This window comes from Balearica regulorum, chromosome 6 (assembly GCF_011004875.1).
Source record: "Balearica regulorum gibbericeps isolate bBalReg1 chromosome 6, bBalReg1.pri, whole genome shotgun sequence".
Taxonomy (NCBI): Eukaryota; Metazoa; Chordata; class Aves; order Gruiformes; family Gruidae; genus Balearica; species Balearica regulorum.
Genome location: NC_046189.1, coordinates 24,885,358 through 24,898,485, shown reverse-complemented (window position 1 = coordinate 24,898,485; position 13,128 = coordinate 24,885,358). Strand labels below are relative to the sequence as shown.

The window sequence follows — 13,128 nt, the reverse complement described above, 5'->3', positions numbered from 1 at the left end:
TACGAAAACCTAACATTATCTGTTTACATCCATATGTTCTGTAGCTATGTTTAGAGGTTTCCTTTATAATTCTATTTTATTAGTAAGGCTCTAAAATGAACGAAACCCACAAAACCCCTTACCTCTGGACAACTTGATTCCAGCTCAGGAGATACATGATTAAATTCCCCTGCTTTTTTGCAAATGTAGAAAGATCTGTCTTCGCATTTTTTAACTTTCCAATGTCCCGCCTAAGGGAATAAAAGAAGTACTGTTCTGTACGCACTCATATTCTCATGCATATCTATACACACACATTAGATTACACTCCCTCCTCCTATTTTAACTTTTCAGTAAAACCAAATAATTTTTCTCACTCCATTTATTTATCCTTAAATGGATCATTTATTTTTACCAACACTGTCAGCCAGACTGTTGAAATCAATCACACAAAAGGGTTTGTCTCTTTGAATCACTCTTTGTGATGTAATGCATTTTAATTAACTAACACTATGGCCATGCCAGAGCACTTTTCATAATAGATAGGAACTTTCTTCCTATCTATTGTAGTTCTTTGTAAGACTAACCTTTATATTTGAACAGTCCTTACTCAAGATATTACAAAGTTTGTATGATATAATTTTCAGACATCTATACTTACTGGACATGTACCAAAAATAATGCTTGAAGAATTATATTTTGAACCTCCTTTTCCTATCTTACATTTTCATTTGTTTGTTTACACTTACAAACAGTAAAATACAGTTTTGTGTATCTAAACCCCCAAATTTTACAAAGTCCTATTTTCTGCTTCCGATGGGAACCCACTTTTCCAAGTCACTGTAAGTGTCTTGTCTTTCCCATGAGATAAAGATTGCAACCTGGACCCACTACCGGAGTGATAACAGAAACTCTTTTTGATCCAGTTTTCATACTTCAACAAAACATACTTTACAAAAAAAAAAAATGGATTATAGTACTTCTTATGTAAGTCATGTATTAGTGAATTTAAGTACTGTTAATTGTAGAAGTAAAATAAATTCATGTCCAAATTATGTAAAAATTGACAGTGCCACGAGTTGTGATTGGACATGATGTAGCATTATTTGAACATTACTGCCAGTTTTACAACACCTGGCTGATTTTGGGGTCAACTGTACTGCTGTCAACTTCTATAATTTTAAGTAGATATAGATTTCTATCTAGTTTTGAAAGATACTACATGAAATTTATAAATATTGACAGCGAGATAAAATAGGCACAGCTCACCGTTTTTCAAAACATGAATTTGAAGCTTCCAAGACAGAGACTAATGCACCCTAAATTATAATACACACTACTTGGATTTTAAATTACTTTGTCTTTATCAAAATACCCACTCATAATTATTCTCTTCCATTTGGCAAGCTTTACATATGTAACGTTTTTTATTGACCATAAGCTCAAAACCTATCATTAATTTTCTGTGCATCAGCACTGCAAAATGTATTGGTTTCTAAAGGCTACACTGCATTTATCATAGCGTGATTATATTAGGAATCAAAAGACAAAGTCTACAGCTCATGGTTTAGAAAAGTACGCATGCTGAGAAAATAAATTCTTATGAGCCACAATAAAAGCATCTGTCTAATCCTTTCAAAAATAAAAGGAAACTTACAGATCCTTGTGCTGAAACGCAGAGTTGTCCTGTTCTTTGAAAGGTGTTAGGTTCTTGGCTGTGCCAGTTAGAGAATTTTACTGGGGTGCCATCTGACCACTCAAAAACAACTGGGGTCTTATTACTGTATAGCCCAATCCATGTTTCAGTTACATTTTCTGTAAAAGAATAAGTGAAGAATGGTGAAGAAATAATGCATGTTTTTCCTGTAACATCAACACCGCTATTAAAAATTATTCATGGATTTTTCATAAGAACAACCTTCTTTCAGGGAAAAAAAAAAAAAAAGCTGTATAAACTTTAGGAAACCTCACCGATGAGATAATGTTCTACTGCCCTTGAAGACTAAACTGTTTGAAAAATAGAACAATGTACATGATAATATGATTTGAAATCCTGAAAAATACCAATCAAGAACGTAGGCACTTTTTTTGAAGTGCACAGGGCAGAAAGCCTGGCATGGAAGGGAAAGACTTCTTTTTATAATCTCCCATGGCACACTCAGCTTTAGGTTTGTCTGAGCGATGCTTCTAAGCTCCAGTGCCAGCACAGTTGTAGCCACAGTGGCTGGCAAACACAGGAATGACAAGCCTTGTGGTTTGATGTAATGTCTTATTTGACCAGCTACTACAGCTAGAAAAAGTAGACAGGCTTTCAGGCACGCCAGCCCTTCTCCTGAAAGGAAGCCTGAAACAGAAGCAGCAGACTTTGAAGCTGAATACAAGCTGAGAACAATCACATCTACCCATTACAGCATCTCTGGAAAAAGTGGTATTTGCTATCTATGGAGGGTGTTAATAGAAGCGAAGAAGATGATACAGTGGTTAATCTCCCAGGAGAAATACAGACAGGCCAGCAAAGAGGATGGGTGGCAGGAGGGATGACAATGGGAGATGATGTCCAGTAAATCCAGTGTAGTGCACCTTTCTGCAACCACAGCTGATGGGACAGAGCTGATAAACCATGTCACTGTGCCCCAGCTCTGGGAAGCTTAAACTCATGGCCAAACTGTGCAGCTCTGCCAGCACACCGGTGTCAGCTGGAGGCACAAAATATTCACTTGTCTTTGTTGCTGTTATGACAACAAAAGTCTTGGCATTGCTGCCCCTAATAGCTTTTGTTCATTAAGTTCCTTGTGCAATTATGCTACCTCTTAGGGCACTGTGGACTCGCTGAACTCCTTTGACGCACCCCGCTGCCATCAAAGGGGACTCTGCCAACATACCAGTGGCAGCAACTTTGCAGTGTGGACAAGGGCAGCTTGAAAACAAAAGATACTCTGAATAGTTGTCGCTTCTAAGCACAATTCTTGCATAAGAATGATCATTGAATATTGTGAAACACTTTGCAAGGAACAAGCTAAGAACAGGAAAGGACAAAAGCTAGTGTTTACTGTGGTTTCACTGTGTTTAATTTGTTGATTCATTTCTTTATCTGAAGTATGATTATTGGATAGGGTGATGTTATACATTTTTAAGACTCCTAGGAGCATGCATCACGCTTTCCTTTTTTGTAAACATCATTTGGGTGTGCCGTGTAATATAGTGCTTTAGTGGCTAACAGTGTCAAAGGACCGCACAAAAAAGCACCATGAAACACTTCAACAAACACCACGTAGTACACCAACTCCCCAAACTCACCACTTTCAAGCAAGTTAAGGAGCAGCTCTGCATCTGCCATGGAGGATATACTAATGAGCTCGTTATTGTCACTTTGGCATGAGATAAAAGCATCGTTCCAGCTCTTCTCCTCTTTATGAAGTCTGTAGCAGTTGCGGTTGTGTGGGTACCAGCCAGCGTCACAACGAGTGGCATAATACTTCCATGTATCTTTTAATTAAGCATACAAAGTTTGCGTATATTAGATAGAATTGCCAAGGTTATGCTATGTTCATAATGCATTCAGAGCTGTATTTTTTACCTTCACATGCTGAAAACAGTTGTTCAAGATGACTTGAGGCCAAAACACATGCTCTATGGAACATCACCTACCAAGCAAACTGAAATTTCTCCCACTTTCTTTTATGATTCGACCATTTGGGCTGCTAGACTAGTGCAAACACACTAATGGATCTGCTCTTCAGTTTAAAACATCTTATATCTCCCTTATTACCTCCGAATCCAATTCAAAACCAGCTAAAGCTTTTTCAGATGCATGACCTCATTAACTGAAACAAGTAGGGAAACTTTCTTTTCAGTTATTAGGAAGAAGTTGAATTTGTGTAACTTGTTCTTATCAAAACAAAAATTAATGTTCTAATAAACTCAATTCTGTGTTTAATTTTCCCACAGAGCGGGAGTCTGAGGCATTCTATGTACTATATATCCTATGCTCATTATATAAACACTTTAAAAATATATGTACAATGCTTTTTTTGTGTATTGAAAGTACAGCATGACATAAAAATAACTGCAAATTTTGAGTTGCATTTATACAACTTTCTTCTCTATGGGCCACTGGTTAACTCCATTCAAAGCTGAAAACCTATTTTTAAACTCAAAAGTGTGGCTCTACTGTAAGATAAAGAGAATAAGCATTCTGTAAGCCTCTGATCATGGAAGGAACCAATTAAATGCTATGTATATTAAGATTATTTGTTAGTTTTAAGACTCTCGACATGTTTTTCAGGACTGCATTTAAACAGAAGAAAGTGCTATTACATCAGTTAAAGTAAACTGTACTCAACTTAAACTAGCAAACCCATACATTTAGTCCAGCTAAGACTCTGTTCTGCTGACTTTATGTTCAGGTGGCTTCCTCTTGTTCTCTTTCCACACCCACAAATAAGATGTAAGTAACATTGAGAGACTTACCCAATGTTTCATGCTCTGTCTTCTTTAAATATTTTTTGCATACAAAAGGCAATCCAGATTCACATAAATAACTTTGCCAGCCATACTTCAATTTCGAATTAAACACTGCACAATGATTTTCTCTAAAATGGTTATCAGAGACATCTGCAAACACATTTTTGAGAAGCACAAATTATAAAAAAATCAGTTCTTACTTGCAAAATGGTGTTGTAAGGTTTCTGCATCTTATTGAATGAATGTATAAACATCCCCGCACACCCAAACTTCTAGTAATATTACACCAATACTACGGACAGCTGAACGTTGACCATACATGTGTGGCAATCCCTCCTTGGCTGCTGCTATCAGATGAGAGGCTGAAATAAGCTCTAGTGTCTATGTTGTATCTGCTGGTGGACAGACCTCAAAATATAGCAAACCAAGTCACAAAGTTCATATTAATGTGCTAATGTTAATTACAGCATGTTAATGTAAACAAATTGAAACTCCTCCATGAAACAAGCTAGAGCATAGGTTTTAAATACGCAACTGGAATGTTGAAACCACTTTAAAAGTAAAGGACGAAAGGACCAGATCATTAATGCTTTGAACAGATCCATCTCAACTGATGCTACATCCCTAGATGGGGCTTTTAGTTCATGAATATGAATAAATTTCTACCAAAAAAAAGAGCTACACTCAATCACTTGATTCACTTTTCAAATGCAGCTGTAGGAACAGCAGTCTTGTTACAGAGAGCATGTAACTACACTGCTATAACATAGCCAAGAGGAACACCAAGTACTTGCTCTCCAGTTCACAAACACGAGCGGTGCTCCATCTGACCACTGCCAGCCAGCATCTTCCTCCAGGCGATTCAGACCCATCCACAGCATCATGTCTGTGGCGTTTAACTGCCCTGAAACACAAAAAATAAAGTAATACTTCATGCTTTCCCCATGTTTTAAAATACCTACAGGTATAGATCTGCTGTCCTGACTTGTTACAATAGGAATAAAACAAAACTTCAAATAGGTCTCCAGAAAGTTCAGGCTGGTTTTTTTCTGTCCTGAGAAAAAGTTTATTACTTTGTTAATCAACACAGAGATGAAAAGGAACAAACTCAGAAGTCTGCATCCTTCAAAAGCTACTCATCCTGCAAACCTTTCCTGCAGAAGTTATTGCTGGCCTTAGAAGTTAAACCTGGAACAAGCAGCACACAAACGCGAGCCTGTTTCGGCCTTCTGTAAACCAAACAACTTCCAGTCCCTTTACAGCCCTCAGGCATATCAAAAAGCTAATGAAATAATTTTAAAAACTTCCTGCTACCTTATATCCTGCAATTGAAAATCAGCAATAATGGGAAGTAATGGGCAAGAAACCTGAGGCGGCCTTTTGCCTCACAGCCCTACCGCCCATTTCTCCGCTTGGTCCTCTCCACGCACGCTAAAATACCCACGAAAGCCATGCTGTCAGAAGGCTCTGCAAAATTTGTCCGAGATGCTTGCTGCACAGGGGAAAGCAAAAGGCTTATCAGAGAAGGAATACCGTCCCATTATGAAAACAGAGTTGGCATTTTTCCCCATTCAGGACATTTACTTTAAGCCTGCAGAAATGTTCTTGCCATTCACATTTGGTGAAGTCCAGCTTGCACAGAAAACTTAACAGGAGAAAGGGACACCAGGGTACATTGCAGAGAAGGTAAATATTTGTATAATTCTCCAAAGAAAACAAAACCACTCCATAACCACGGCTGCAAGAATGAATGGGAGTCTCTGTGGGGAGGGAGAATTAAGACAATTACACCCTCACATAAACATACCACTACTTCTGCACCCGGGTTACTGAGGTGGTAACTCACCTTCACCCTTGCTTTTTCAAACAGCTCTACCGAGGTGTGTTACGTGCCGAAGCCTCACAAGCAGCAATGGGAGAGACATCACGCAGACTATTGAGCTCCAAAGCTTACCCCTTTTTCACGGGTAAAGAGGAAATCTAACTACAGGTTTCCTACAAGGTCCCCAGAGAAATGTCTACTCACTGCTTAAGTTACTTATGTAGTTTTGCTCTTCGGGGTCGGTGACACTCAGCAGGTCTCCTCCCTGCAGCTGGCAGGCAGCCCGTGCCTCATGCCAGGTCAGCACAGACGCAAGGTTGAACTGGTAGCAAAGGTGCGTGTCGGGGTTCTTCTTCCAAAAAACGTCGCAGCCGCTCTCTGCTCAAAAACAGACTTGTCACCAGCAGCCCAAGACTACAAACTCATCAGAAATACAACACCTTGAACAATTAAACTAATTAATGACAGCAGCATCCCAATGGAAGCACGATTATGAACTCCTTTCATGTTCCTTTGTTAAAGAACATATGGCAATAGGGCACTAACGGAATAAAATGTTGCTCTGTATTTCATACGGTTGATAAAATACTCAGGAACTGATCTGCAGCTGGTGGTGATTTTCAGAACTCTCATGAAGCCAGCAGAGCTCCATTTTAATTTATACCAAATGATCATTTGTTCCTAAAGTTGAATGTTGAAATATTCAAACTATGAACACCTCACCCAACTTGTGGAGGAGCAGTCACTGGATCTCCTTGTATCTTGTATGCAAGAGTATAAACTTACTGTAATTACAAAGTATAAGCGAGGCTGAAAATGCCATCTATTATAACAGTGGCGCAGAAATCCCCATTACAAAGACACATTTACACCTGTTTTTAAGATGCTTTTGAATAGAGATCTGAAACGTAGCTTAAGCAGGGCTTTTCCAAATGACTTCTGCTTATAGAAGATACTATTTTGTTTATGCAAGAAGCTGGAATATTCGTGAAGATTATACATCCAAAATCTTTCCGACAGCAAGTATTTTTAAAGCTATTGCTTCTAAGTGTTTTAGGCCCAAGACGTGTCCAAGTAGTGCACAGAAGAAAAGGAACGTGCAGGATGTAATGCAGTTCAAAAGCAGAACGTGACTTTGCAAGAGCAACTTCACATGCTTCGGAGAAGGTCCTGATATATCAGAGACAGAGGAGAGAGAGGTTCAGCTGCAGGGGAAGGTCAATGGGCTGCACAGAATAACATCCTCTTGCTCACCTCCTGTAGTTTTACTTTTGAGATGAGGACTTGGGTCTCCAAAGACCAAACATGATAAATTATCATAAAATTTGCTAAAGTCTTCTTTTGCCTTTTTTTTTTTTTTTTAAGAGACATTCCCCTCTAACAGAAGAGAAGTAATCCAAAACAGAGTGCGTCCTAGAATTACTAATAAAGAGCAGAGATGCTCTTGGAGAGCAGGGGGAAAGAGAAGACAAGCGACATCTTACCAGCATTTGGGCAAAACCCCCATTTTTCATCTTGTTCATAGTGAGTTGTTGTAGCACACCAGTCAAATTCCTTTCCATCTCTGGTACACTCATAATACCATTTGTTGTTATATTTAAATGGAAAAATGCATGGGAAACCAAAAGAATTTCCCAGCAAGGTATATGTTTCTGGAATAAACAAAATGCAGAGATTAAAAGAATGCAGACCACAGAAATTCCTTCACCCCTATATTTCAGTATTCCTCTTTTTAGCAGAAATAATAAAAATGAAATGTCTAAAGTTATTTTCTAATTTTAATTTATAATTGATAACACAGCATTGCAAGTATGAGCAGCGTAACTTCAGTGAACAGAATTTGGAAGTAATAGTTTATGAAATTTGTCACCACGAAAGAAGGCACATTCTCATAACTTAGTACAATTGAAAAAAACCCAATGCAAAACCTGAACAATTAACATATAAAATCTGCACTTACATTTCAGAACAACTACATAAAACAATAGTTAGCAGAATCAGTACACGCTGAGATGCAAGCTCTACTTATTTTTATTTGTTAGTCTATGACAGACGAGCAATTTAGCATTATTTCCCATGCTCCTCCCACTCTTTATAAACTGGATTTATAATGTTTTTTCCATTTTATTTGTCATTCTATGGGAAAGGAAATATGAAAGACAAAAGAATATTAAATGAACTTTTAAAAATAAGTTTTTCTACCATGGGGAATAACAACCTAGCTAAAGAACTGATGTTACATCCAGCTGTTATCACAATCAATTAATGCCTTACAAAATATTTTAAATATTTTTCTATTGTACTTGGAGTACCAAAATATCGAGAGAAACCAGTGCAACCAAAAGCTGTAAAAGCTTTACCTCAGCGAGTATCTCCTCAACCTCAGAGCTTCCACAAAAGGTCAAAGAACCACAATCACACTTTGAATGAAATTGTTTGTCAAAGATCCCATGTTGATAGCCTAAAGATCAAAGTCCTTCAACTACAGAATCAGTACACACTGCCAGGTTCCTAGAGGTTTCCAGAGTTAATGGCTGGCTGCACACACATAAAAAAGCAGTTTACACTTTGTAAATCCCCTTTAAAGCCTTCTGATATGAACAGATGATACAAAGAACATGAGTTAAAAAAAAAAAAAATCAGGATTGTTTCTCTGTCTGCCCGCTACCATGCTGCTAGCTATGAAGGTGCAAGGGATTATCCCAGTCCTGGCAAGAAATGAAGTTCAAGTTACAGACTTCTCACCACAGTTACATACATTTTTTCTTTGAAGGTAGAGATGCCCCCCCAACCTGGTGGACTAACAGGCTGGCTTGCGTTTGCATGTGCATAAGCTAAGGGAGGAGGAGGAAAATAAAAATTGGAGGTGAAGAGATTTTGCCAACACAATTACTTACTTTGAAACTAGGCTAGAAGCACCTGCCTAAGGCTGATCCTCATCTCCCAGACCTTGCAGTACTAGGGCTAAACCAGGTCTACTTTCATCTCGCTATGTGTACATAGCAAATGAGCAAGACTTTTTGTGGGTTTAAATATTTTATATCTGAAGTATAAACTCCAATAGGTTTAAAGAGGAGGCTGGATGCTATAGTGCATTCCCAGCTATCACAACTCCCAAAGGAACGACTCTGGAGTTAGCAGAGGCCAGGCCTGGCTACACCTATGGAGGAAACCACTGAGACCAGATCTGCAACCCAAACACCCAGTTCAAACGGGGAGAATCAACAGCTCCAGTCTGAGACACACTGTGCAAACATTAGGTCTTTCCTTCTACAGAAATGCCCAGGAAGGGGTCAAGGTACAGCCTGTGGTCAATGGGTTTATCTTGGTCCTTATACCCGGAAAACTGTTCAGGTCTGCAGACCTGGATCTTGACATACTTTCCTACACCTTTGCTAGCTGTACAGCAGGATTAATCAAAAGCCTGATCTCTGCTCCGCAGTCTGGCACGTTCAGCGTTCAGGTGCTGAATGTTGCAAACATTCGGTTCATGCACGCTGTGATCACAGGCTGATTTTCAGTGATGGGAATTCCAAATCCTTCACTATCTCTCTTCGGGTTTATCTGATAATGAAAGCTGCAGAACAGGCAACAGCAAATCCTGAGATCCCCTTTTTATTTTATAGAGGATTTGAAACAAGCATTTCCTGGTTTGCAAGGATACTGGTGGCTTTTTGGGTCCATATAACAAAATCGTGTGGTATGCTCACCTCAATCACTGCATATAAAAAAAAAAACCAAAACAAAAAACCTTGAGTCCCAAACCACAACAGAGGCTGGAAGGGATCATAAGCGCCTGACCTTGCTTCAAAGGAATTTTTGAAAGCTTTTCCGATTTACATTTCTATGACAAAATTTTATTTTTACCTTGAAATGGGTGTTCACAAAGGTCTTCATCATAGGACATGTACTGCTTCCAATGATAAGTAGATTCTTTTTTGGCCACAATACGTTTGCTGTTTTCAACAGCTAATTTGTACTCTGATACACCAACTAACGCTTCTCCATCACAATTCCACCATAACGAGTATTGAGTTGAATCACATTCAAGCATACTCAATGGCTGCTCTGGCCTACTGATGTTCAGTCCCAGACAGGTACTTCTGCCTATGTTGAAAAGACGGCGATTGGACACCCATTTCCATAACATGTCTTTTGAGAGTTGATCGCAGTCTTCCAGAACAAGGCCAACGGTGTCCACTTTAATGCACAAGTTGGAGTCTTCGCTTTGGATAATAAATATCCCTTTATCTGTAGGTGGGGGGGGGGGGAAAGTGTCAGTCTGTAGAATATTGCAATTGATCAAAACACAAATGTTTTAGTTGGAGCTATTTAGGAAGAAAACTGAAAATATCCATCAGAATAACTGGCACTTAAAAAAAAAAAAAAAAAAGAGTACTGGTCTAAATTTACTGCCAACTGTTTTTTAACATGTGGATCACTTGCAAGATCACAAAAACAAGGCTAGGTAATATTTCTCAAGTTTGATAGCTAAAAAAATTGGGTGGTCCAAAAACATCAGTCATTCAAAGAAAAAAAATACACTCACTGGTCACCAAGAAATACCCAGTAATGTAGTACAGGCTTAAGTGTTACGAGAAGTCATATTGTATATTGTAACATAATTCTTGGGGGGGGGGGGTGCATATTGGAGAGTGCAATTAAAGTAAAAGCTAAAAAGTTTAAGGCTGACATTGCCATATTCCCTCCCATATTCATTCTTCACTCTCTGCAACTACGGAGGCAGAAAGAAAATATTTTTCATTGTAAATAGGAAAGGGTAGGATTTATCCACACTATGACAGCTGGTGGCCAAGGGTTAAAGAATGCTTTCCCTACTGGATGCATATTGTTCAACCGTACACAACTACCCTGGACCACAGCAGATGTTGTAGGGTTAGCCTGACATCCCAGCTTTCTTGCAATCACTTAGAAATTCACTGAACTATGTGACATCACACTATAAGTATGTGAAAAAAAAGTCAGCTGTTTAATGTCTTGGGAGCAAATGTTTAACTGAGCATATAGACTGAAAAAAAATGAGGGCAGCTGAGGAACTGGAAATCAGCAAAATGTAAACCTCTAAGAGCTCAGCTATTACATTCACTCCGAAATCCAATGGTAATTAACTCAGAGAGTTCCTCTCATATTATAGGCAAGATATTTATTTCGTACCTCGGGAGATTATGCATTGAAAACCTGAGCAGCATTTCCATTTTGCCTTGAAATTTTACAGTGATGAGTTCTGCGCTATGTGCTTTCTAGCTGCTGTAATTCACTACACCTAACATCCTGAAGCAGTAATAGAAAAAAACCTTCTCAAACTGACACAGCCCAGATCTAAAGTATGAGATGCAAAGGTCCATCCAGATGCTGTGTCTGGGTTTAGTACATATGGTTTAAGCATAGCTCTGGAAAAGACAGATTTTTCAAGCAGCGGTGGCACAGTGCTGTGTAACAGGAAATCAGCTCCCCAATATAACGCGCACACAACAAGCACAACAGAGAGGAATATAGATTACACAGGGGGTTTTGGTTACAGATCCTGCACAGAACACATCAAGCAGTCTGATCACAGAGAAGAGTCACAGTGCAGATTGTATTGCTGGTAACAGGGGCTCTTTTCCACACAGCTATAGGCATCGTGTGCTCATGTGATGGCACAGGAGCAGAGGCAAGCCTTTCTGACTGGCAGCAGGCGAGAATCAGCCAGTTATATGTAATTGCATCTCCCAAGCACCTAGCAGCTGTCCTACATTACATACTAACTGTTTGGGGCAGAGCAAGGTTCCTTTGATCCATCATATCTCTACAGCTCTCAGGTGTCTGAGCTCACTGAAAAACCATCAGACAACACTCTGTGACAGATACCCAGCTTGGCCCTTTGCTGTTGAGTTTTCTGTGCGGTTGTGCATTTTGTGCCTGTTTCATCCTTCTTCTCCAACCGAATCCTCCACGGGTGACGCAGGCGTCTCTATCTGCATGGCCAGAAAGGGTTTCAGCCTTTGCTAGGGTATGTCTTTCCCACAGAGGACTTATCTTGGTTGACCAAGAAAATACACTGTTAATTTGCCAGATAAGTGGAAGCTGGGATGTTGTTAGCACCAGTAAACATTGATTAATGAGGTTAATTCACCACGATACTGGGATTCACACAAATAAACTTATGCAAACTCCCAATCCAGCTCCACAGCACCCAGCGGCTCCCATGCAGCAGCTTCCGGGGGGGGGGGGGGGAGCAACACCACCACCCAAAGATAGAAAGATTCTCAACCTTTGAATGCCTTTATCTGCAAGACTCTTAAGAGTTGCAACAACTGCTGAGAAAAGATAAGGGTCTTACATAGCCTACACAAATAACCCAGCTGGATGATCTCTGTGAATAATGGCACACTTCCCTTTTTCATTCTGCAGCAACTTTTGCCAAGATTGGCCAGACCATAATTCTTGAGCCACACAGCCCCCTTCCAAACGTTGTTTCCACTCCCTAGCTACAAAATGGAAGTGGTAAGGGAGCTGTGCTGGCCCGAGGACTGCCAGCTCAAGGCAGAAGCAAGAGACAAGAGATGGCAGGCTCAGCGACAGCTCCACAGAGCCCAGCTAAGCCCTCTCCTCAAGTGAGGCAATGAGACAATTGGAGCAACACCAAGACCCTGCGAACACTCTAGGGCTCCCCTCCTTTCAGCTTGCGAAGCTGCACCATCCACTTTACAGGTGCTCTCATAGAAGGGTTTTGTTACAAAGCTCCTGAGGTCGGGGAAGATTCTGTGCCCAAAATCCCGCAGATGAAGAGGTGCAAAGGGCTCTATACGCTTGCAAGCCCCAGAGGACTCAAGGAGAAAAGGAGATAGCCTATACTTTAG

At 39.8% G+C, this 13,128-nt stretch overlaps 1 protein-coding gene across 1 annotated transcript in view; it reads right to left on the bottom strand.

Moving 5' to 3' along the window:
• PLA2R1 (phospholipase A2 receptor 1) overlaps positions 1–13,128 on the bottom strand; it is a 43,847-nt gene that overhangs the window by 29,663 nt on the left and 1,056 nt on the right. The window contains exons 2-9 of the mRNA XM_075756840.1: positions 10,133–10,516; positions 7,750–7,917; positions 6,470–6,643; positions 5,234–5,347; positions 4,450–4,593; positions 3,277–3,465; positions 1,637–1,794; positions 123–230 (exon numbers count right to left, since the gene is read on the bottom strand). Of these exons, the coding sequence (XP_075612955.1) occupies positions 123–230; positions 1,637–1,794; positions 3,277–3,465; positions 4,450–4,593; positions 5,234–5,347; positions 6,470–6,643; positions 7,750–7,917; positions 10,133–10,516 (1,439 nt within the window). The remainder of the gene's footprint in view (positions 1–122; positions 231–1,636; positions 1,795–3,276; positions 3,466–4,449; positions 4,594–5,233; positions 5,348–6,469; positions 6,644–7,749; positions 7,918–10,132; positions 10,517–13,128) is intronic.